Source organism: Natrix helvetica, assembly GCF_964273705.1.
Source record: "Natrix helvetica genome assembly, chromosome: 6".
NCBI classification, from domain to species: Eukaryota; Metazoa; Chordata; class Lepidosauria; order Squamata; family Natricidae; genus Natrix; species Natrix helvetica.
In genome coordinates, this window is record NC_138553.1 from 17443768 (window position 1) to 17470981 (window position 27214).

The 27214-nt window shown below is 41.4% G+C and overlaps 1 protein-coding gene across 8 annotated transcripts in view; it reads left to right on the forward strand.

Moving 5' to 3' along the window:
• The window catches only part of BICD1 (BICD cargo adaptor 1), a gene marked incomplete at its 5' end in the record, with an annotated part of 125424 nt that overhangs the window by 21691 nt on the left and 76519 nt on the right, over nt 1-27214 (forward strand). For 6 of the 8 annotated variants that reach the window (XM_081957882.1, XM_081957883.1, XM_081957884.1 and 3 more), the window contains one exon: nt 21024-21236. In XM_081957882.1, coding sequence (XP_081814008.1) covers nt 21024-21236 — 213 coding nt within the window. Of the gene's footprint in view, nt 1-5792; nt 5986-6128; nt 6161-21023; nt 21237-27214 lie in introns of those variants that run through there. The other 2 variants (XM_081957885.1, XM_081957887.1) reach the window with 2 other exon arrangements.

Sequence of the window (27214 nt, forward strand, 5' to 3'; positions counted from 1 at the left end):
GCAAGCTCGGAGGACAAACCTCTGCCTAAATCAGCAACCAGTATTTCTTAATTAACGTGTTTGCTAATTATATCGCATGAGGTAATTCTCTGCGGGTTGGTGTTTGTCCTCTCCATTCACATTAGCTCAGATGGGCTTAATCCCTCTTCTCCATGGAAACAGTTGCCTAGGCCAAGGCACTTGTGTTTTCACTTTTTCTTAGAGTACATGTAAGAGGCACTTTCAGTCTTGAAGAGGATTTGATGTGTGCCTCATTATCTGCCCATCTTATAGTCGGTGGGTTCAATTCTGGTATACAAGTGGCCTTTTTAGAGAAGCATCTGAAAGATTTTCTTGAATTTCAGGACTAAATGAAGCTATAGTTTATTGCCCCAGAAAATGACCATGTAAAGAGGTTGGTAAATACCGTGTTCCATGACCAATAGTAAGTAATACTGTAGTGAGTGAATGACCTCATTCAAAATATTTACTTTTCTCTTTGGCATATATATGAAAGCTAGATAGAAGCCAGATTGCTAGATCTTTATATCGCTGAGGTTAGACTGAGGATGTCTATTGATAGTCAGGAATACTTCTAATTCCATGGTGAGTTATTACTGTGTCAGCCTCCAGCAATCTGCTGACAGCCAGTCTTCAGTATTCCAAACACGCCCAGTCTTGAAATAATATAACTCACTAGCTGAATACCCGTGCTCCGCTACGACACTATGTGATCGAGCTTGATAAATCGACACTTGCAGTTGAAAATTAATGAGTAGTTATAATCGGCCTCTCCCTTCTCTCCCTCAGGCTTGCCCCACAGAATCCTCTCCTATCTTATCCCCTTCTCTCCATCAGTCTTGCCCTACAGAAATCTCTCCTATATTATGCCCTTCTCTCCCTCAGTCTTGCTCCACAGAAACCACTCCTATCTTATGCCCTTCTCTCCCTCAGTCTTGCCCCACAGAGCCCTCTCCTATCTTATATCCTTCTCTCCCTCAGTCTTGTCCCACAGAAACCTCTCCTATCTTATGCCCTTCTCTCCCTCAGTCTTGCCCCACAGAAACCTCTCCTATCTTATCCCCTTCTCTCCCTCAGTCTTGCCCCACAGAATCCTCTCCTATCTTATCCCCTTCTCTACCTCAGTCTTGCCCCACAGAACCTTCTCCTATCTTATCCCCTTCTCTCCCACAGGCTCCTCTCCAATCTCCGAGCCAGCAGGCCGGATGAGTCACGGGCTGCCCATGCCCACACCCAAGTTTTCAGGTTAGGAGGGGGAGTAGAATGTCTAATTCCTTAGCATGTTACTAATAATATAAGAAATACTAATGATCTGATGGTCATTTTGAAAAATCCTTTCTAAGCAAGCACCTAGAAGGCAAGAGGAACATACCTGCCACATTTCAAGTTTGTAGGCTTTACGGTTCTGGAGATTTCATAATCCGGCATGAGCGGTTTTCGCTTTTATATATAGAGATTAATGTCAATAACGGGAAAACAGGAAGTTCTCAAGGTCTTTCTCACTGATGTTCTCCCATGACATGCTGGCACTGGCATGCAAAGCCAATTATGCATGCAAGATAGGAAATCTCTTTAATAATTTTATTCTGAAGAATAAGGGATATTCCTTTCCAAATCAAGCGTCCGCTTTGTTTTAAGGCAGGGCTGTTTAAAGGTTTACAGAAAGAAATGATGTTATTGACAACTGCCGTTTCATCAGGCAAAGGTAGATATTAGTAATCAGAAGACGGGCAAATTGTTGCTAAGGAAATATGATCTGATTGGTTGGGAGTGCCTTGTTTATTCTGTTGCTGGCACAGTTAACTCTTGTCTCATTCTGTTCTGTGGGGGAGATTTCTACTGCCCTTCTGGGTTTCAGCTCCTACTAATTAAACTTCTCACTTGGTGTAACTTTTTTTACTGATAAGGTGCTCTGGGAAAGAAATTTGGCCACTGAATTATCTGCTTTCTTCCCAGCAACCCATGAAGGTCAATGTGGGATCATGTGTAACATTTCTGAAAACAAAGAAACGTGATGTATAGTCCAACATAGACCTTCGCTATTTAATGTTATATCCCCCTCCCTATTCCATCACTGATACACGTGGTTGTTTATCATCAATCATTTAATTCTTTCTAATTGTCTACACAAAATAAACCTAGTTTCACAGCAGCAATGGCTGGGTGCTCACAAGCTAAGTTATCCCAAACAAATTATATTGCGGCTCCTGAAATGAACCAATAGAGGTTCTTCAACAGGAGATTGTGGGTTCAGGTTCTGCCTTAGACATGAAAGCAAGTTGGGGATCTTTGGAACAGTCACTCTCTTTCAGCCCAACAGGGTGATTGTTATGAGGAAAATAGGAGGAGAAAGGTCTGTTGCTAAATATGTTTGCTATTTGTAAAAATAGACTTATATACCCAATGGTGGGATTCGGACAGTTTGCACCTATTCGGGAGAACCGGTTGTTAACTTTCTAAGCAGTTCGGAGAACAAGTTGATGGAAGAAATCTTCTTTTGGTTTTTTTCCTACTTTACAGGGCTAATCCTGTAAGGAAGGCAGGAAGGAAACATTCTGGTGTTGTTTCTAGCCTAATCTTTATTGCTCTGCTTACAGAAACTGCCTCTCCAGTTAACCCTTATGACATTGTAACAGCTAAGGTGATGTGCCCATTGACTTGACTGATGTTGAATTGGCCACGCCCACACAGTCACATGATCACCGAGCCCTGCCTACGCAGCTGGTCATTAGGGCAGAGAACCGGTTGTTAAATTATTTGAATCCCACCACTGCATATACCACTTCACAGTGCTTTACGATTTTAAGCGGTTTTACAGAGTCAGCATATTGCCCCCAACAATATGTCCTCAATTTGCTCACATTGGAAGGATGGAAGACTGAGTCAACCTTGAGCCGGTGAGACTCGAACTGCCGAATTGCAGCCAGCAGTTAGCAGAAGTAGCTTGCAGTGCTGCATTCTAACCACTGCACCACTACGGCTCAAAAATAATAAAGGTGAGATACAAACAAATCAGAGGTCAAGATCAGAAAACATCTAATATGGTTTTATGTATCACCTTTGAATATGCCTCTGCCACTGTAGCATGACATCCATAACTCTGCTATGGTCTTTTCTATGTTATTTAAATGCTTTCATTTGAATGTTTTTCATTCATCTGTGAAATTAGCCATTGACCCACCATAACTTTCTAGGCCAGTTTTTCCATCCTTGTCTATAAATTTCAGGGATTGCATTTTGAATATTCTGCATGTAAAGCGCACGGTCCATCAGTGTTCCTAAAATATACAGAATATGGAACAAGTGTTTAGTAGTGATAGCCAAATCTGGCCCTAGGCTGTGCCTCGATTTACCTTCCCAATAAGCAACCGAGTTGGAAGATCATTTGAAGGCAGTATATTAGAGTACCCTGATAAAGTGGGATCTCTTTATGAAAAAGGAGAGAGAGAACCCCGAGCCTCATGTTTCACTCCTTTTTATAGATAACACAACAAAGAAAATGCAAGAGGAAAGTGAATTGGACAGGATAAAAGTAACGTCCCCTTTGCATAGGAAATAAGTTAGATATAGTCAAACCAGAGGTGGGTTCCTACCTGTTCGGTCAAGTAGGTAGTAACTTGGCCTGCCCCGCCCCTGTACTGGTTCTATCCACAGCGCCATCTTGTTTTTCACACATCAAGCATGCGTGCCCGAAGCGCATTCCTGAGCGAACCAGCAGTAGCAGAAGTCGGAACCCACCCTTGAGTCAAACATGTTACACATTTGCATCCCATAATATCACACATGTTCATTAAAATGAGGTCTGCCATCAGAAGGGGCGTAAATTGTAAGGAAAAAGGTTGTTTGAGTTCACAAAAGAGATAAACCAGACCCCAATCTGTACTAACAAACATTTTCTTATCTGGAGCTTCTCTCCAGCCTATTTATCAGTTTAGGAATGTTGAAAGCCAATAAAACCTGAACAGCTTTTTTAAAAGAGAGAAAATAAATCAAATTAAAATACAAAGGAACTATGTTAGTTAGCAAGTTAAAAATCCATGTCATGCACACCTCAGTAGGAGAAATTCTTTGTTTGCTACACTATTCTATGTTTATATATATATGTGTGTGTGTGTGTGTGTGTGTGTGTGTGTGTGTTGTATTTGTGCTGATAAATAAATAAAATAATTTATTTATTTATCAGCACAAATACAACACAAATATAAAAAGGCAACATTAAAAATAAAAATATGGTTTTCTGCCTGGATGGTTTTCTGTGATGAGCCGAAGGACAGAAAGAGGGAGTAGTGAGCTTCCTCCCATATTTGGGCATACCAGGGGTTGTAACACAAATACATACATACATACATACATACATACATACATACATACATACATACATACATACATACATACATATATCTGCTAGATAAGATGGAATTATTTTATTAAACCTTCTCTGATGTATCTATAAATCTGTCATCAGGATTGTGTGATCTCATAATTTGAATGATATGACCCAGCCTAAAACTCCTGACCCAACTACTTAGTTCGATTCCTGGTAAAGGCATTAGATCTTTAGAAGGGACCTATTTTAATAGAACTCTCTGTGTTAAGAATATGGATAGCACCATCTAGTGGTTGGAGTCTTGCTTTATTTATATATTACTTTCCAATTAAGCACATGCCACATTTTTAGAAGGATACATAATCTACCTACCAGAAAGGTTTTAGAAATATTTTCTACTTGCTTGAGTTTTAGTCACAGCAAAAGTATTTATCACTGATAACTGGAACTGGGTCCTGAGAATACCCTGTGTCCATTCTTTGTGGAAGATTTTTCCCCCCACTTCCCAGTGGAATCATCTGAGTTTTTTCAGGCAGTTTGTCCCCCCAAATTGTATTCATTTGAAGGGCACAAATGCCTGATACAATATCCTCTCCATCTTTTTCTCTCTGGTCAATTCACTTTTAGTTTTCATAAATCGATGCCTCAATTCAACATCAGCTCTCTGTAGCACAAAGAATCTTCTCTGTTTATTATTGTCACGTTTGGTTGCAAGATTTTGTAACCATTGTATAAGGCTATCCTCAAAAGCCTCTTCTCGTCAAACGGATGGCTGGACACAAGGGGACATAATAGATAAAGATTCTAATTCTCATTATGCAAATTCCATTATTAGCAAATGAGAGTAGTGCAAATAGTTGAAGGGAATGACATAGGAAATTTTTGCAGGTTCAAGGAAGTGATTCAATTATGTAGCTCACTGTTATAAAATATCTGCTTCTGAAGTATGAAACTAGGGCAATCACAATGGAACAGAGCAGCTTAAATGTCACATAGAATAGTACTATAAGGCATTAGCCACATATCGTACAAAACCACTGGTGCTACCAACTGGAAAGGTGTAAAAACCTGCTAATTTCTGTTATTACTCACTGCACGTTACAAAATTGCTTGCCAGTTGGTTCTATAAAAACTTCATACATACTGTCATGCCCCCATTGGAGTCTGACTCTGAGATGGAAGACGAACAGCTGACAGAGAGGGGGAGAGTGGCTCCGTTGGCTGTAGAGGGAACTGGGGAAGGGCAAAGGCAGGCTGGGCAGAGCAGGGGAGAGGTAGAACAAGGGAGAGGGGGTTCAGATGAAGACCAAGGCCCACCTCCTCCTTATCCTAGGGAGCACAGGGGAGAACGCAGAAGAGAGCAACGTGACTTGTGTGGCTTACGAGGAAGGAAAGGAACCTGATTCCTTTCATAAGGCTCACCTGGAGATGCAGTTTAAAGGAGAGGCAGTTGGGGGGGGGGGCGTTTGTTGGGAACAAATGCTAAATCCGTCTAGTGTTGAGACTTGTGGCCTGCATTCCTGGCATTCCTCCTGACTATTTGAATTATTCCCATGCTTCTGTGTGCTTATCTTGCTGGAATTATTCTTCACTTCTGGGACTCATTATCTTGCCCTGATGGAGTGATTGATTGCAGTCATTCTGCTTACAGCAGGGGCGTCCAAACTTGGGAACTTTAAGACTTGTGGACTTCAACTCGCAGAATTCCCCAGCCAGGCATGCTGGCTGGGGAATTCTGTGAGTTGAAGTCCACAAGTCTTAAAGTTCCCAAGTTTGGACACCCCTGGCTTACAGCATTTAGACTGGAGTATCTGCAAACAGAGACTGCTGCAGGTTTGTGGGAGAGCTTTTCTCCAGGCCAGAGAGTAAAAGGGACGTTGGGGGCAAAGTTAATGCCAATAAAGGGACTCATACCAGTTCTCTGGCTGTGTTGCCTTCATGCCATGCCCTGGGACATCACATATACATAGCTGGGGGGCGGCTTCCATTATTTGTGGAATGTAATTTTCTTGCCGTAAGACAGCGGTTCTCAAATAGTGGGGCGTGCCCCCCTGGGGGGGCGTGAGGCTCCGTAAAGGGGGGCGCGAAGGCTCCCTTTTCATCTGGGTGCAACGACGGCGGCGTGGGCGAGACATAATATATCCCGCCTGGAAGTGGCAGCACTTCGGACTGTGGATTTTCATTGGAGCCGCAGGCTGGAGCTGTGCAAGAAGCCTGCTCGGGCGGGGGTGGGAGGGAGGGAAGCATGGCTGTCCCAGGCTTCCCTCCCTCCCCCCCCTAGCCCAAGCAGACTTTTTGCACAGCTCCAGCCCGCGGCTCTGATGAGTCTCTGAGCAGTCCCCAGCGCTGCCACTTCAAGCCGGGATATATTCTGCCATGCCCTCGGCGGCGTCTTTATGCAGGTAGCTCGCCTCCCCGCCAGCAGCTCCACCGCCAGGATTCCGTCTGGAAGCGGAAGCGCAACAGCCGCTGTTGGGGAAGGGACAAAGGGGCGGCGGTCGCCCGATCTTGCCACCGCCACCCCTTCGCCCCTGGTAACGGCGACTGTTGTGCTGCTGCTTCCAGCTGGGATGCTGGAGGAGCTGCTGGCAGGGAGGGAGGGAAGAAAGGGAGGAGGGAGTAAGGATAGACAAGCAAGAGGGAAAGAGGAAAGAAGGCAAGCAGGCAGGAAGGAGGCAGAAGGAAGGAGGGAAGAATGGAACTGGAAGGGAGGCAGGGAAGGAGGGAGGGAGAAAGGAAGGATAGGAGGATAGGGAAAGAGGAAAGAAGGCAGGCAGGCAGGGGGAAAGAGGAAGGAGGGAACTGGAAGGGAGGCAGGAAGGAAGGGAAGGAGGAAGGGAGGGTGGAAGGAAGGATAGACAAGCAAGAGGGAAAGAGGAAAGAAGGCAGGCAGGCAGGGGGAAAGAGGAAGGAGGGAACTGGAAGGGAGGCAGGAAGGAAGGGAAGGAGGAAGGGAGGGTGGAAGGAAGGAAGGATAGACAAGCAAGAGGGAAAGAGGAAAGAAGGCAAGCAGGCAGGAAGGAGGCAGAAGGAAGGAGGGAAGAATGGAACTGGAAGGGAGGCAGGGAAGGAGGGAGGGAGAAAGGAAGGATAGGGAAAGAGGAAAGAAGGCAGGCAGGCAGGGGGAAAGAGGAAGGAGGGAACTGGAAGGGAGGCAGGAAGGAAGGGAAGGAGGAAGGGAGGGTGGAAGGAAGGATAGACAAGTAAGAGGGAAAGAGGAAAGAAAGCATGTGACTACGGTGGGAGACGAGGAAAGACCGGTGTGCTATGTTATACAGAGGTGTACTTATAACAATTTTATAGACAAATTATACTATTTACAGTCGCGCGGGGGGGGGGGCGCGAAATGTTTTCTTCTTCCTAGGGGGGGCATGACAGAAAATAATTGAGAAGCACTGCCGTAAGAGAATGAAAGAACTACATTTATCAAATTTAGTCTCGTTCATTGTCCACTATGTCCAGGCTAATGGGCCAACTGGCAAAACTAGAGTTGTCCTTCTATTGCCATATTCACTCAATTTGCAACTCAATTTAATTATCACGTTAAAAAGGTAAATCACAAACCTCTGCTTTACAAGCTCCCCATATCAGTTTCATATTTATCCATATTCCATATATTTTAACTTTTATTTAGTTATCTTTCCATTATCTTGTTCAAGCAGTTAGCAACTCCATTTTATTATCATATTTAGGAATAAAGCCCTTATCTTAACTTTATATTTTTCCATATAGTAGTTTATAATTATCTGGTTTTTTTCCTGATAAGTCTTTTGTCCCACTTCTCTGTTCCTGCTTCTCCCTTTTCTTTATTTTGACACATCCACTCCCTTCAAATTTCCCCAGGTGACCAAAAGAATAATTTATATTCCTCTTTGTTGGGGCATAACCTCCTGCTTCAATTTTCCTTATGCCACTAATAGCTTCCAAGACCACTTTTGTCAGTTTTCTTTTCCCTTTTGTTGGGACACCTCCCCTTGTCACAATTTTCCCTACACCATTGCCGGGACCAAATGAGGATTTTTTGCCTGCTTTTTATTTCCCTCCGCTTCTGCCCCTTCAATGTCTCGCCCCCTTCTTTCTTTGAGTTCTTCTATAGCTATCTGCTTCTCTGGATTCAAGATTGTAATTAGGCTTGATTTTACTGATTTATGTATATTTTTTAAAATTTCACATAGTTCTTCAAATTCCCAGTTTTCCATGATGTCCAGGCTAATGGGCCAACTGGCAAAACTAGAGTTAGCTGCTCCCCTCACTCAAAGCTAGGAGAAATCTGATGACTGGAAAACAAGAGACCTGTCTTTTTCTTCCAAGGGAGAATCCCATTCAGGTTTCCTAGATGAGTATACAGATAGTCCTTGAGTTACAATGGTTCATTCAGTGACGGTTCAAAGTTACAGAGGAACTGAAGAAATGAACTTATGACCGTTTTTCACATTTACAACCATCCCCCTGATCATATGATCAAAATTTAGGTGCTTGGCAACTGGCATATCTTTATGACGGTTGTAGTGCTCTGGGGTTATGTATCCCTTCTGATGAGCAAAGTCAACGGAGAAGCTGGATTCACTTAAATGTTACCAATTTAACAACTGCAGTGACTTACTTAACTGTAGGACTCAGAAACCCATCATAGCAGGTGTCCAAAATGTCTGTCTGCCTCTGCAGAATTTATTTGGCTTTTATACAGTTTCAACAAGCAAAGCAAGAGCATAGGTAGCAACGGCATCGTTATTGGCTTATTCTCCTTGTCAATCTCTAAGACCATCTCAGCCAGGGTAGAATCTCACATAACACAATAGTTCCTGGTAGTGCCTGGTTCTACTAATTAGTTGAGCTCATAGATAGTTGAGGTAATCTGTTACTAAGGCGCATGGCAGTTTGCTGCTCATGCCTATACGTAACCTTTGTATAACCTCTACACTTAACAACTGTGGCAAGAAATGGGCAAAACTCACTTAACAACTGTCTCACTTAGCAATATAAATTTTGGACTCAATTGTGGACGTAAGGTGAGGACTATTGGTATGCTTTCTTTAACCTTGTGATTGACAAGGTGTAGTGGTTAAGGCATCAGACTAGAGACGGCGAGGTCTATTCCCATCTTAGCCACAAAGCCAACTTGTTGACCTTGTCACTTTCTCTCTCAGCTCTAGGAAGAAGATGATGGCAAACTGTGGGCTGGCCTCTATATAGAAATAATGGCAGTAAAGAAATAAATACTTCTTTTATGGCTAGAGCTTTAATTTTGTCAAATGACTATTTGTTCCTTGCATGCTGATATTAATTCTTTGGTAGTTCTATTCTGACTTTGAATCATTGTAGAATCTTTTCTAAGACCATCAAATATTTATTCCATGTTTTATGAATGCAATACAATGTAAATAGGTAGATGTTACTCCTCTTCCATTTTTAAACAGTTTAAGGAAACAATTACTAGCTCTGAAGAATGTTAAGAGCATTCATAAATCCAAGCAGCATTGAAACATTCAAGCAAACGTAACAAACATTTTTTCCTTGTAGTTTAGTTCCTCTTAAATTTGGTGATGTCCTGATGGGAGTTCATAGCTATTAATAGATGATGCACCACATATCTTATTCTACATGTCTACCGTAGGGGAAAACAGCTGTCTTAAACTCTCATTTCTTTAGTCTTATGTAGTAAATGTATGTCCTCATATCCATTCTTTGCAATTCATTCTAGAATTCCAGAGCAATCTATCTATCATCTATCTCTCTCTCTCTCTCTCTCTCTCTCTCTCTCTCTCTCTCTCTCTCTCTCTCTCTCTCTCTCTCTCTATATATATATATATATATATATATATATATATATATATATATATATATATATATATATATATATATTTGTTTTCGTAGATTTTCACGGGTGTAGGTATGCTGGTCTTGGTGGGAGGGGATGGGGTGCTGGCTTTTTTTCAGTAAGTGGAATGATTGGTTGTGTGGTTGTGTCATGATTGGTAGATTGGTGCTGATTGGTGCAGGCTGTGTGTTAATCTCCAAAACAGAACACCTCCACAAGAGAATAATCATGGAAGCCATCGAAATAGAGAAACACCCCCACAGCATGAACAAACGTGATGATACCTCCCGCCTACCAAACATCTGGAAACCAGCCCTAGCCAAAAAACGAACACCACCCACCACCCAAGCCGTTAAAATACAAAACAACAATGCACACACAGCCTGCACCAATCAGCACCAATCTACCAATCATGACACAACCACACAACCAATCATTCCACTTACTGAAAAAAAGCCAGCACCCCATCCCCTCCCACCAAGACTTACAGAAAGACGGCAGCTCCGTTCCCATTTTAAGCCCACATTGCTTGAAGATGGCAGGTGAGATCCTGCCGAAACGTTGCAAAGACAATCTCAACCTTACACGGGAAAAGACCCGAATACAACAAAACCAGCATATATATATGTGTGTGTGTGTGTGTGTGTGTGTGTGTGTGTGTGTGTGTGTGTATGTATGTATGTATGTATGTATGTATGTATGTATGTATGTATATATGTATATATATATATATATATATATATATATATATATATATATATATATATATATATATATATATATATATATATATATATATATATATATTTTCTGAGGTTTTCGCGGGTGTTTGTATGTACGTCTTTGGTTGTTTGGGTTTTCTCCCGTGTAGAATTGGAAGTATCTTCACGACGTTTCGATGAAGTCTCATTCATCATCTTCAGGCTGGTGCTTCCGGCTTGGTGCTTCCAGGAGCAATGTGAGATCTCAGCCGGTTCCTCTTTTTAACTGCCAGTGGGGGTGTGAGCTGATTGGGTGGGAGCTTGGCTGCATTCTGATTGGGTGGAGGTGTATTCTGATTGGTAGGGGGCTTGGCTGTGCTCTGATTGGATGGGAGTTTGGCTGTGCTCTGATTGGATGGGGGCGTGTTCTGTTTGGGTGGGGGCCTGGTTGTGCTTGTGTTAGTCTGAGTTGCAGAGGGATTTGAGCTGGTGAGCTGCATTATTGTTGTTTGGCTTCGCATTTGTGGTCGTGCCACATCTCCGTGGTGGGCATCAGTTTGCTTCATGTATGGATTGGAGGGGTTTAAAGTGGCTAATAATGCAGCTGTGGTCTTCTACGTGGGAGAAAACCCGAACAACCAAAGACGTACACAGACACACAGACACACACACACACACACACACACACACACACACACATATATATATATATATATATATATATCTGGAACGGCTTGAGCAATTTCAACCAAACTTGGTACAGAGATGAATTACTCCCTGGAAACAAATATTGTGAGGATAAGACACCCTTAACGCTCCTCAGGGTGTGTGTTCTGTTAAGATACAGCCTGTTGTGCTTTAAAATGGTTTCTACTGTACTGCCGTAAAATGGCTTCTACTGTACATCGCAGAGGAGTTGCCATGGTAATGGCTTCATAGTACTGCACAAGGGGGCTCCCTCTGGTAAGGGGGAAAATCCAACATTAGAAATTACATTTGGTCTGGACATTTTCCCCCTATAAATAAATACCACGGCAATGCCGGGTTATCAGCTAGAATAGAATACTCCATTAATTTATTTTTCTAGATTTGGCTGGAGATGTTAGTATATAGTTATTGTTTCAACATAAATTATTCTCTTTATTTCCAGTGGCCCTTACAATATCTGAGTGTATCCTTTATATTTTTGCCCTCTGATAAACAGCTACTGTCCTTTTTGAAATGAAACATCATTTATTTACATTTATCCCTATGCACCTTAATTCTTTTTCAAAGCAAAATAACATTAAAAAAAAAAAAGAATCAAGATGCTGATGAGCATCGGTGCAATTGAGTCAAAAAGAAAGAGTGGGCCAGTTTAATTGGTCCAATCAAGCCTTGTAGGAAAAGCTTATGGGAATAATTTTCTGGGAAATCTTGGCCTATTCTTCTGGTGGTCAAATGTGATATCTTATTTGTGACATTGAGCCTAAGGTATTTAGGTAATAGAAACATTTTCCAAAACAAGTACTTGATCTCACTGCTGGACTAATTTCTCCAGGTGATTTATTCCACGGGTGTCAAACTCAATTTCATTGAGGACCACGTCAGGGTTGTGTTTGACCTTGGGGGGCTAGGGTGGTCGTGGCCAGGGTGGGTGTGGCCAGCTTGACATCACTTGTGCCAGGGACGCCTGTGGAGAGACACAAGTTGTCTGCCAGCAAAAGCAGGCTCACAATCTCCATTTTCGCCTGGGTTGGCCTGCAGGAGAATCCTTTGCCAGTGAAAGTAGAGCTTGTGAGGGCCATGTGTGGCCCTCCCAAGCTCCGTTTTCGGTTGGGCTGATCTCCTGCAACCCTCTGCCAGTGAAAACACAGCTCAGGAGGGCCCCACGTGACACTGCGGAGCTCCGTTTTTGCTGGCAGAGGTGTCACGAGCTGGTCCTTTGCTGTTTCTAGGGCGGCCCCGAGGGCAAGATCTAAGCACCCCATGGGCTCCGGCCCATAGGCCTTGAGTTTGACAGCCCCAATTTATTCCTTCTTTGTGGACCAAGTGAAATTTAGCTCAGGATTTCATGGCTCGTCCCATCTCTTCAATGTCTAATTCATATAGAAGGCCTTTGACTTAATAACTCCGAGCAATCTGATGTGATGAAGACAGGAACATTGTAATCAGCTGTTTATCATGAACCGATCACTTTCTGGTAACTATAGATTTGCTGGCATCACCAAATATAACATGGAGACCAGACGCATTATGATGGTCCATCTTTAGATACCGGATACTTGGTTTGGAATCCTCCTCTCTGTGTAAGCTTTTCACATCATTAATAAGTCATTCGGAGCATAAAGTTCAGAATAAATTCTCTTGCTGAATTACAGTGTCCAGTTACATTAAGCATTACCTTGTATGAACTGAAATACTGCTTAATAAACAGGGATATTCTACTCTCAAATGACAGTACAGAAACACATTAGTAGAATCAATATTCCATTAGCAATAAAGGTTCCATCTATAATACATCATTATGATAAATTATTTCCCGTCAGTGCTCCTTGGCAGTTCATATTATTGGATAGATCATCCCTTTGCACAAATTGTTTCTTTTATGGTGAAGAGGAGAGACAGAATCATCTGATCCTCATTTTCCATCACTATCCTTCTATTGTTACAAAAGAGCTAAGGTTGGATTAGCAAAAGGTCACCCTATTTGGTATGGTCCTTGGTAATTACCCTCAGTACTATTTCCAGTGGTTTTATGGAGCAGGGATCAGGTGTGGCTCAGTAGGAACAAAGAGATGGAGTCCAGATCTCTTTTGATAAAGAGAGACATTTATTCAACTGTGGGTCCTCCCATAAGGTTGGAAGAACTCCAAATGCAATTGGAAGCAAGTGTCTATAGATACAATACAATACAATACAATAGTAGAGTTGGAAGAGACCTTGGAGGTCTTCTAGTCCAACCCCCTGCCTAGGCAGGAAACCCTATACCGTTCCAGACAAATGGCTATCCAACATCTTCTTAAAGACTTCCAGTGTTGGGGCATTCACAACTTCTGGAGGCAAGCTGTTCCACTGATTAATTGTTCTAACTGTCAGGAAGATGTCTTACTTTTGTTTGGTTACATAAGAGGAAGTCAGCACACAGTAGATAAGGTATAAATTTATAAAAAAATACTCGTGTATGCCTTCTGTGGTTTCAATCACGTGTTTAACGCACAGCTCGATGTCACTCATGTCGGGGGCACCTGTGGTGGCCCAGTTCTAAGGCAAGACTTCCCTCAGACCGTCCTCCCTCTCATTATAATCTCCTTCCTTCCTTCCTTCCTTCCTTCCTTCCTTCCTTCCTTCCTTCCTTCCTTCCTTCCTTCCTTCCTTCTCTTCTTTTTCCTTCCCTCTTTATTCTCCATTCTTCTTCCTTTCCTTCTTTTTCCTTTCTTGCTCTCTTTCCATTTTACCTTCTTTTTCTTTGTCTTTCCTCTTTCCCTTTAGCCTTTCCTGTCCCTTCTTGCATGCTCAAATGCAAGAGGAAACATTTCTCCTTTTGTTTTGCTTTTAGTTTGTTTTGATAGCCCTCTGCCAGCAAAAACAGAGCTGGGGGGGGCACGTGCAGCCCTCCAATGCTCTATTTTTGGCCACAACCATGCCCCCCCCCCAAAGCTCCATTTTTGCTGGCAGAGACACTTTGCTGTTTCCAGGCTGGCCTCGCAGGTTAGATCTAAGCACCCCTAGGGCTGGATCTGGCTTACGGTCCTTGAGTTTCACACCCCTGGTGTAAAGCATAGACAGCAACACGAAAACAGAACCAGGAAATCAATGAAGAGTAAAACCAAGAATATTTACACATGGCGAGAGAGAACTCTCTGACAGGGCCTCTCTTATAAAACAGCTTCTTAAAGTGATAACAGTTGAATAACCCTGCTGACTCATTCTTACTGCGTTATCATTTCAGCATTACAGCTTTACAGCGGCTGTCCAGCTATTACATCATTACCTTAACAGTAATAAATTAGCACATTCCATTCTAAAGGCATTCCTTTTTCAATGGTTCTCCAATAATGGGGATATATGGATTCCTTAAGAGTTTTTACAATCTCATTCTGATATCTTTTACTGTCTGCAATTATTTCATGCTGGTATTTTTGCTTATAGTTAATGGGTACTTAGTTTTCCAAGCAGAGATATATATTTCCATTTATATGGAAGAGAGTGGAGGTCGGGGAAGCCTGGTCTACTGTGGTTGTGAAGAGTCAGACTGAATAACAACAATAATTCATTTTCATGGAATAAAGACTCCCAATTGAACAGAGACATCTGTGCTTTTGTTAATGTGTGATCCTACATATGGGAGATGGCAACCAGTCAAATGCAACTTTCTAAAACAGGGCTGTCAAACTCGCGGCCTGCAGGCCAGATGTGTCACACGCTGACCATGCCCATGCCTGATTTAGCGAAGGGGGGAAAAGTCGCGATATGTCACTTGACGCCGCCATGATGCCATGAGTTTGACACCCCTGTTTTAAAACATGAAAAAAGGTTGCAGGAATTGGGTATATCTAGTCTAGTGAAAAGAAGGACTAGGGATGGCATGATTGAAATGTTCCAATATTTGAAGGGCTGCCTCAATGAAGAAGGGTCAACCTATTTCCAAAAGCAACAGAAGGCAAGACATGAAGCAATGGATGGAAACTAAGCAAGGAGAGAAGCAACTTAGAACTAAGGAGAAATTTCTCAACAGTGAGAACAATCAGCCAGTGGAGCGACTTGCCTTCAGACGTTGTGTTTGTTTCATCACCGAACGTTTTTAAGAAGAGATTGGACAGACATTTGCCTGAAATGGTACAGGATCTCCTGCTTGAGCAGGGTGGTAGTGGTGGTCTAAAACAGGGGTGAAAAACTCACGTCATCATGGCAGCGTCACGAGATGTATTGGGACTTTTCCCCCCTTCACTAAACCAGACATGGGCGTGGCCAGCGTGTGACACAACTAGCCCGTGGTCGGTAGTTTGATAGTCCGGGGTCTAGAAGGTCCCTTCCAACTCTGATGTTCTGATGTTTTTTTACTCTAGTCTATCTACAAGCTGAGGATGTTTTAGGCCTTCTACCATTGGACTATGTTTACAACAAGGAAAGGAAGTTCTGTATCTTATATAATAATGACGCTTCCTGTCAGTAACTGGCTCCTGAATACACAAATGAGTGTATCATGTAGCAACACCTTTTCCTTTTCCTGTAGAAAAATGCATGTACAGGAAGGGTAAAATGCCCGTTTGTGTTTTTGCTATAGATAAGAGATTCTGCTAGAAGTTTGGCATAATTTTGAGATGAGAAAACATTTAAACAGGATACAAAAAAATGCTAAGAGAAACAGGATATGCAAACCAAATGTTCATGTTGATAGAGCAAAGAGTATTGAGATAAGTGATGCATTCTGATTGGCTAAATTTTGACTAAAAGACATAAAAGGATGTGGAAAACCATTTCTTGGAGCAGCCGCCAACTCAAAGCAACTTCGGGTGAATAAGTATATTGAGGCTCTTCACCGATTGTCTGGTGATTTCTGTTAGATTCCCAGCTTTGGAAAGAACAGAGAAAAGAATGGAATCTTATCCTTCTGACACAAGTATGAAGCCTATAGGATCTTTTTAAAAACTGATTTCTTTTGATGAGAAACTTTTCTCTTTTATAATTATTCGGTCAACAGTGTCTGGGTATTGAACAAATGATGTCATCCATTCTAAACCATGCATATTGTGGGACTCTCTTTGATCATACTGAAAGTCTTAGCCATATGCAAATAACCAAGATGTTTATGCTTTTATAATGGTTTCATCTTAATTACCTTTTATGCAGTGGTGGGATCCTACCAGTTTAACAACCGGTTCGGTGATCGCGTGTTTTGCTGCGCACATGTGCGGTTTTGAGAAAACATACCTTCCGCATTACTGCCTTGGAGGAAAACAGCTGAGGCGCAGCAATCCGCTCTACCGCGCGACTCAGCTGAGAGGATTATAGGTCTATGAAATGAAAAGGCGGGTGGGCAGGCCCAGCTAGTCGTCAGAGCGAACCAGTTCGCTCCCAGCTGATCGTCAGAGCTACCAGTTCACCTGAAACGGTCTGAAACGGTAGAATCCCACCCCTGCTTCTTGATTGAGGCAGCAGGTAAATAGCCAGCTTACCTGAAGGGTATGGGAGCCCCCAGACTCCGCTATATTAAAAGGGACAATCAAGTCAGCATATTAATTGACCTTTGAATTAATATTGCTTAATATCTGTTACAAATCTTACTGGAACATAAGTTGCAAAAGGCTTCAAGACTTGGGTACAGGAAACAGACGGTGTTTGTGTAAGATATGAAACTGCCATTTAGCGTATTAATAAACCTTGGCATTATGAGGTTGCTGATGTTAACTTTTTCACTTCTCTTTCTGTAACTTTCCAAATGTATTTGTAAGACATAAATATGAAATGTAAGAATTGCTATTGATGACCAAGGCAAACCAACCCCCCCTCCCCCCGGAACAGGTGGCTGTTTCGGGGGTGTGGACTTGCCCAAAACTTAGAAGCTAGAAAAAGTATAAAAGTACTGTCTTGGGCGCAGCCAAGACAGTTCAGAATTGTGTATGAACACGCTGGACTCGATGCATCAATAAACCTGCTTTCTTTAGCACCTTGTGGTCTCACGTACCATCTTTGGCGAACTGAGGTCCAACACCCCAGTCCGCCGCAACATGATCAGTTGTTAGTTTTACTGTGGCTTTATGTGCTGTACATTAAAATAAAATGCATTATTTTTATTGGCTTTATTTAGCTTTTATGGTGCTGCTTTTCATTTGTTTTCAGTTGTATTTTACAAAACCAATGACAGAACTTTGTTTAAATAATAAACAATGCCATAAAGTTATATTTAATTTTATGATCATAATTAATTAATCATGAAATAAAATGCTGCTCATCAGTACTTTGTGTCGTTGGATAGCCAGATTCTCCCAACCATTTGGGGCATGATCTGGATGACCGAGAATCATCATAGACATATAACCAGATATTTTGCTGGAGAAACAATTAATTTTTTAAAATTTAAAATGGCATCTGTTGTTTTAAAATTAACATCCAGTCTGCTTGCTGACATTGGATATTTTGGGAGTCCTTATCTGAGGGGTGTCAAACCAAAGACCCGCGGGTCAGCTGTGGCCCATGGGGCCGACCTGGAAACAGTGAAGGACTGGCCCTTGGTGCATCTGCCAGAGAAAACGGAAGTTGGGAGGGCCACATGCAGTCCTCCCGAGCTCCATTTTCACTGGCAGAGGGTTGCAGGAGGTTGTCGCAGCTGAAAAGAGCTTGGGAGCCTCTTTTTTCCCCATTTTTATTGAATAAAAAAACAAACAAAATCATCCTCCATTGCAAATTGTAAAAAGTGTGTCAATTTGTTACAAAGAGTTTTTGTGCATCTCTTCCACAGTCATCACCTCTGATTCATATCAAATTATCTATTTTACATCATATATATATATATATATATATATATATATATATATATATATATATATATATATATATATATATATATATATATATATATATATATATATATATATATATATATATATATATATATATATATATATATATATATATATATATATATATATATATATATATATATATATGTTGTATTTGTGCTGATAAAATAAAGGGAGACTAGTATAGATCCATTTTGAGCTATTTAGCTCTCATCAGCTAGCCATACCCTTACTGGGATTCGAACCTGGGCTGTATTATACACTAGGCAAGAGTTTTAACCACTATGCCACAGGCTTCTCCTCCTTTATCAGCTGAGCCAGGGAAATAAGTATGTGTTTGTGTTACAACCCCTGGTATGACCTAATATGGGAGGGAGCTCACTCCTCCCTCTTTCTGTCCTTTAACACAAACACACACACACACACACACACACACATATATATATATTGTTATCATCATACCTCATCCTTCATATGACTATAGTTGTTTTAACATCCCTTTATAACAAACATTCCAAAATTTAAAACAAAACCACATAGTGGCATTCCCTTATCTATTTTCAATATCATCTAACCACATTATACCTTTATAACACATTCAAAATAAAAAAATAATTATATTTAATAACAAAAAAATGTAAACCTCTTTTCTTAATCATTGTTTACAATTTATATCCAATTTCCCTTTTATCCTGTCAATGCAAATTATTACATTGTTATCATTATCAGTCATTTATTTAACAATAGTTTGACTAAGTTTAACTTACTTTCCCCCTTTTTTCACCATTTAAAATATTTACCAAATTTCCTCTTATCAAACCAATACATATATATATACATTGTTATCCTTTATCTAACTTTATCCATTAACACTACATTTTTAACATAATGCTCTAATTTTGACAACATTTTAAAACCTCTTTTCTTAATCATTGTATACAATTTATATCCAAGGTACCCCAAGGCTCTGTTTTGGGCCCAGTATTCTTCAACATCTTCATCAATGATTTGGGTGAGGGAATAAATGGGGAACTCATCAAATTTGCAGATGACACCAAGCTGGCAGGAATAGCCAACACTCCAGAAGATAGGCTTAAGATACAGAAGGATATTGGCAAACTTGAACATTGGGCACTCTCTAATCAAATGAAATTCAATGGTGAAAAGAGTAAGGTTCTACATTTAGGCAACAAAAATGGAATGCACAGGTACAGTATAGGTGGTACCTTGCTCAGTAGTAGTAACTGTGAAAGGGATCTTGGAGTCCTAGTGGACAACCATTTAAATATGAGCCAGCAGTGTGCAGCAGTTGCCAAAAAAGCCAACACAGTTCTAGGCTGCATCAACAGAGGGATAGAATCAAGATCACGTGAAGTGTTAATACCACTTTATAATGCCTTGGTAAGGCCACCCTTGGAATACTGCATTAAGTTCTGGTCGCCACGATGTAAAAAAGATGTGGAGACTCTAGAAAGAGTGCAGAGAAGAGCAACAAAGATGATTAGGGGACTGGAGAGTAAAACATGAAGAACGGTTGCAGGAACTGGGTATGTTTAGCTTAAGAGAAAGAAGGACTAGGGGAGACATGATAGCAGTGTTCCAATATCTCAGGGGTTGCCATAAAGAAGAGGGAGTCAAACTATTCTCCAAGGCACCTGAGGGTAGAACAAGAAGCAATGGGTGGAAACTAATCAAGGAGAGAAGCAACTTAGAACTGAGGAGAAATTTCCTGACAGTTAGAACAATTAATCAGTGGAACAGCTTGCCTCCAGAAATTGTGAATGCCCCAACACTGGAAGTCTTTAAGAAGATGTTGGACAGCTATTTGTCTGAAACGGTATAGGGTTTCCTGCTTAGGCAGGGGGTTGGACTAGAAGACCTCCAAGGTCCCTTCCAACTCTACTATTGTATTATTTATATACCTTTTAAATCTTCTTTATGTTTCAGGCTTAAAAGAAGTAAAGTTCTTAAAAGAAACCAAATAAAAAGAAAAAAAAAATCCATCCCAACCAATATTGTAGAAATAAAGGGAAAAAAAGTAATCCATAGATAAAAAAAGAAATAGGAGGAGAAAATCCAAGACTTTCACTTTAAAAAGTAAAAAGTAAAAAATATATTCACAAAACTTCCATCAATAGAAAAAAAAACAAAAAGATAACACACTGTTCAATTATGCTAATTCCGCCACTTATTTCCTTTTCTTTACCAATTTGATTTAACTTCAATCTTTTTTGGGCAGTCTTTTATAAAAATAAAATTTCCTCACCAGATGGACACACTTTCTCTTTCCGCTTTCCTCCCATTGCGGAGCTGTCCCGACTTCAGCAGCTTGAGGCTGTGCTTTTTGTTGCCGGCAAGAAGAGATTCTCTTGGATTGATCTGTGACTTTGCGATGTCCCTGAGATCAGCAAGACATACTCTTCCCTGTCACCGTCTCTTCGGGACGGTTTAGGTCCAGATGGACCATCCAGCGGCAAAAGTATCGACTGCAATCTCGGAACCCTTCATTTAACCGCGGTGATTCACTTAAGAATGGTGGCAAAAAAAGCTATAAAATCAGGTGCAGCTCACTTAACAACTTTGTTGCTTAGCAACAGAAATTCATAAATTGAGGACTACCAGTTTGCTTGTAGGTTTATTTATTTATTTAACGGGCTCTTATTTTAACCTTGCAGGCATTTGGACATTCATTCTCAGTCCACCGTAAAGTAGCTGAAGATGGTGAGACCAGGGAGGAGACCCTCCTTCAGGAGTCGGCATCCAAGGAAGCTTATTACCTTGGGAAGATTTTGGAAATGCAGAACGAGCTGAAGCAAAGTAGAACGGTGGTTACCAACGTTCAAGCGGAGAATGAACGACTGACAGCAATTTTGCAGGACTTGAAAGAGGTAAATCAGGTTAAGAACATGTGACAAGGGAAACTGATCTTAATTTACTGTAATTTGGAAATACACAATTTAAAGATAGGGTGCAGGTGTTGCCTGAACTGGATTTACTCACATACTCATGTTTCTCAAAAAATAGCTACAGGTTGACTTAATGACTATTGAAAATCACAACGGATCCCCCCCACCCCCCCAAGATACTTATAACCCAGTTCCAAAGTTTGATGGCCACCTGCAGTCATGTGACTATATTTTGGGCACTTGTCATGTGGCCTGCACTTATAGTTTGATACATCCTGTGGCCACAGGATAACGATTTATGATGTTTTTGCGGAAGCTTGGTATTTATGGTAAAAAAATGTGCCATAGCAAACAATGGATTTGCATAAGACTATGTATTTGGTTTACAGATATCATGATTTGATTAATGATTCTGCAATAAAGGTCAAAAAATTGTAATCAAGTAATTTCAATGCTCCTTGTAATTTTTCCTATGCATGTTTCCATATATAATCATGTTTCAAATATCCCTTATTGTCCTCTTGTTGTCACACAGATAATTTTGTTTTTAAATCTACAGTCAATAAACTGGAGAAGGACCAGAAACTAATTAATTTCTTGCTTTTAAATGACCTAATTTTTCATTGTATATAAATGAATGGGTCAGATAAGCCAAAGTTGTCCAAAGAAGGCAGGTTTAATTAATTATTTTAAAATGATGTGAAGGCTGAAGTACCCAGTTTAGACAAAATGAGAACTTCTGGTGTGATTACACCTGGAAGTAAATTCTTCAATCTTTTCCCCCCAATTTTTGCTTAGAGGTTTCTTGCTCTTTCTCCATAACAGTAAATCATGTTTAAAATGGGCAATTAAGAATGCCTCTAATTTATAAGATCATAAGAATTCCTCCGGCCCGGCCCACAAAAAATAACATTTCAGGTTACATACAAAACAACTATATTTTTTGAGGAAGGTTACAAATATAGAGGAAAGTGATATCTTTCTTACTCCATGGCGCCTGGTACTGACAGCATACTGCTATGAATTTGGACATCACATCATGTCATTAAACTGTCTACTCCCTTGGATTTATCTACGGTACTTCTCTTAAAACCATTACCAGCGGCATTTCTGCTGGCAGCAAATTCCACAGTTAATTAGGTGTAGTATTTCTTTTATTCATCCTGAATCTCTCCATATTTAGTGTTGATCGATGATTTTGAGCTCCAACATGTGTATGAGACATACATTTCTCTTTATTCACATATCCTTAATTATGCACAGTTTTATCTGTGAAAAGACATTATTCAGAGATCTTTTGTGGAAGGAGGAAAAACAGTAGTTGGTAATCATGGAAAAATACAAATAAAAGCAATGTTGAAGAAATTGTTCAACATTTTTTGTTAATTAGATGGAGGAACCATCCAATTAAAATACTCACTGACCTTTCTATTTACCTTCTGATAATCTTATCTGCATGCAGCAGATCTGGCCTCCTGTCCTGATTACATCCTGAGTAGGCTACAGCAGGGTGACCCAACCTGTAGGCTGTGGCTGTGAGGAGTTTGCAACTGGGCTTTGGAAACAGCCGGCGAGCGCACACACACATGCGTGTGCATTCTCATTTCCGCAAGCAGCGGGTGAGCCTGTGTGCGCATGCTCCATTTGTGGAAGCAGTAGGTGCACATGCACACCGCTTGTGCAAATGGAACACCCCGCATGTGCCCTTGGCGACTGCTTGTGCAAACCATCCCGTCCCCCGTCCCCCCGATCCACAAAGCCAGAAATGTTGAGGAACTCTGAGCTACAGTACTAAAACTTTGTTTAAAAGGCTTCCTACCAGGTTAAGTTTCAGATGTTCCAACCACTTACAAAATGTCAGTTATAAGATAGGCTTGAAGGAAATGTTACACCTATTTATTGCTCGGTTTAGTCATTGCCCTATCATCTCAAAACTACATTCAAAATATTAAGTTGATTGATTATTTGAATGAGCATCTATGATTAAAGCATCAGGATAGAAACTGGGAGACAGGAAGTTCCTGTCCCATCTTAGGCAGAAAGCCAACCTAGGCTTCCCTAAAAAGCATGAGGCAGAGTCCTAATCCCGACAAAACCCCTTTTATTAAACGAATGTGAATTCCTCTCATTCACATTCAGCAAAGACCTGGCAAACAGTCTTTCAAAGAAATATTTATGACTACAGACCTTATCTATCTTGGAAAGCTGCCATGTAAATATTTTCCAAATGAGGTGCTGTGCAAGGAAAGACTGGGCACAGAGTCTCTGAGATTCACGAACAGATCTTCACACTCCTAAAACAAATCTAACGACTGACTAAATGAAATGTTTCCTGCAAAAGCCCACTCCCCTTTCGTTCCTCTTTTATTTCCTATGGGAGGGGCCACTCATCTTCCACCTGTGACTTTACTCCCAAGTCTACCCTGATTTCTGAGTTGTTCTTTTCTTCTGGCAGCTCTGCGCATGCGCACACTGGGAACAGGCTCTAGCTGTTCCTCTGCCTCACTGCTGTCTAGCTCAGTAGGCACCTGATCACTGCTAGACGGCCTTGGCCCCATCTCTGCTTCCAAAGCAGAGCCCTTGTCCGAGCCTTCCCCAGCTTCTAGGACTGGCCCATGGTCCTTCCCAACCTCTTCACTGTCCAACTCTGCTGCCAGCTCCACTGGCTGCTGGCAGGCCACAATATTGGGGAATCTTAGGCTAGTCACTTTCTCTCACTCCTAGGAAGGAGGCATTGACAAACCACTTCTGAAAAACCTTGCCAAAAAAATTTATCCAGTGACTTCCGGTTTGCTCGGAGGGTGGTTTTAAGCGCTCCAAAGACGTCAGGGAAGCCTCCGGACGGTCCCTGAAGCTTTCGGAACACTTAAAACCACTTCCGGTTTGCTTGGAGGGTGATTTTAAGCGCTTCGAAGGCGTCAGGGAAGCCTCCGGACGGTCCCTGAAGCCTCCGGAGGCCCTCTGGGAGGGCGTGGGAGGCTCTTTTCGCCTTCCTCAGGCTCCTATAAAGCCTCTGGAGCCTGGGGAGGGCGAAAAATGGCTTTTAAAAAGGTGAACTCAGCTGGCCAGCGCACGCATGCGCGCTGGCCAGCTGACAGGGCAGCGCCTTGCATGGTCTGACAAATGGCTCCGCGTGCCATAGGTTCGCCATCACTGTCTTAATCCCTTCACCGTGGAGCTGAAGGTCTTTTGTTTGATAGATAGGCTGGCCCAGTATTTCTCAATGGGCACAACAATCTTCGGGGGGGGGGGAGATTGAGTCTGCTTTCTGTCTTTTAAGAAAAAGATCTTTCTCCCCTTCTCATCCTGGGAAATATAATATTCTGCCTTTTAATATTTCTCAAAATATTTCATTCTTCTATGAGAGGAGTGGGCGCTAACTTTCTACACTGACTTTATTTTTCCATATTTTTAATGGAATGTTTTAAGCATTATGTTTTTATTATCACTATGCTGCTGATTTCAATATTGTGTTAACTGTATTTTTTTTCTTTTTACAATCGAATTGGCTTTAGATAATTTTATTTTACAGTTCAAGTAATTAATCGGTTTTCCTAAATTGAAAATATAGATTTAATCTTGCCTATTCTTTTGGCTACATTTATGTCACTTTATTGAACAGAAAATAATCATCTGAAAAGACATATAATGGCGATCATGCTATGCATTATAATGAATGCCTTTACTTATCCCCTTGTTTCCCCGGAGGTTAATTCTGAACTTTAATTCTCTTTTTGACTAAAATCCCAAACCTCATTATTAGTGCAAACAAGTTCTTGGCTCTGGTTTTCTGATTTAATGGGTTCTTTTGTGACTTGCCCTACTATTCATTGGAGAAAAGGTGAATATGGAAAGGAGTGACAGTAACTGTTTAATTGCATGATTGTGTGCTAGGCAAGCTGTTTATTTTTATTAATTTTCAACAGCCAGGCCTGTCAGCATTCAGGAAGGGGATGCAAAGGTTATTTGGAGGTCAGAGAGCAGTATGACTCTTTCATTGCAATGGTCAAACCCGCCGTCAAGCTTTAGGATTGCGTGTGTTTGGTTCTTTTAGCTGACCAGTGCTTTAAATGCTTCAGATACGTAGGAGGAACTGCTTGTTTTTAATTGCAACTTGCCTATGTGCTTCTTTAATCAAAGGAATAATACTGAATGGACATCATTGAATTGTTTTGTTAATCTTATCTTATAAAAATGCATACTCTTCCTTGGGGCCAACATATTACGTATGTTCTTTTCAATCATATGTTAATTGTTCATTTGGGTTTTTTAAAAAAAATATTATTGTTTGTCGCACAATCAGCCAGATGTTCAGACCGAATTTGGCATTTTTGTCCACCTATTGAGTCCTTCCCGAGGACCTGGGATAGGCATTATTACTATGTTTATGTGTATTTATTTATTTCTTTTGTCAACCATGTATAAGATAACAGATATAAGTATAAACATGATTATCAATATAGGAAATGGATATGAATAAGTGGGCACAGTAGGACAGGGACGGTAGCAGTGGTGGGTTCCTACTGGTTCGGACTGGTTCGGCTGAACCGGTAGTGGTTTGGCAGCCTGGGTCGCTGGAATCGGCAGTGACCTAGGCCTGCCACACCCTCAACCGGTTGCCTGGTCTCTTCTCCCGTCACCGGCATGTTTCTGCGCATGCCCAGAACAGTTTTTTGTAAACCACAGCAACATGTGGCGGGCGCGCACGCAAGCAAAGTGAGCAGTGAGCATGCAACATTTTTGCGTGCGTGCAAAACAACCTCTCTCAGCGAACCGATAGTAAACCAGTTAGGAACCCACCACTGGACGGTAGGCATGTTGGTGCCCCTCTGCACACCACTTACAGACCTCTGTTGGAAGGTTTCAAATCTTCCTTTGCTAGGTTCGAATTTCCCGCCGGGAAGCGTGAAAAATAATTTGAGCGGAACAGCTGCGTGGAAGCCAGGTATTTTATTTTTTCAGGAAGGAGGTAAAAGCAGCAAGGACACCGTTCCTGGGCTAGCTACTAAACTGGGATTGACTCGATATTTTATACTCTTTTTACCTTTGAAGTCTGATACTAATGATTCTGGCTTTTGCGTGATTCCTGTGTTAATGGTTTCATTCCTGCTTTGCTCTTTGATTGGCAAGGAGGTGTTTGCTAGTTTGTGTTTGCAATTTTAACTTTATTTGCCCCAAGTATGTTTCCCAAAACAGATACTATCTTTATAACCTGTCTTCAGCACCTTTTTTCTTCCTTCCCTGTCATCCTGGCCTGTCTTTAGCACCTTTGGCTTCCCCCTTGTCATCTATCCCGATCTCCTCTTGTATCTGCATTTCCTGTTTTTTTCCCTCCACTATATTGGAATTGTAATTACTTTGGTCTCCCTTCTTGGGCTATCTGTTTCTATGGGGGTTTTAGACAATTATCTATTCCAATGTTACCTGTTTTTCCTAAAAAGCTTCTAGTGGTGCCTTTGTTTCTGAATTTAGGATTTTATCCTTTTTTTCTTTTTCTTTTAGTGGTGGTAAATTCCTCCCATTTCCTTCCTACACCTCTTAGGAATGGGGTGAGGTCAACAGTAGACAGTTAAGGTTAAAGTTTTGGGGATTTGAAGATGTAACAACAGAGTCAGGTAGTGCATTCCAGGCATTGACCCCTCTGTTGCTGAAGTCATATTTTCTGCAATCGAGTTTGGAGCTGTTTACCTTGAGTTTGTATCTATTGTTTGCCCGTGTATTATTCAGTTGAAGCTGAAGTAGACATTGAAGGTAGGACATTGAGGCAGATAATTTTGTGTAGTACGCTCAGGTCAGACCAAAGGCGGCGTAGTTCTAAGTTGTCTAAGCCCAAATTTTCAAGCCTGGTGGTATGTATTCTGTTGCAAGCTGAGGAGCGGAGGACTCTTCTCGTGAAATATCTCTGTACTCACTTGATTGTATTAAAGTCTGATATGCAGTGCGGGTTCCAGACACATGAG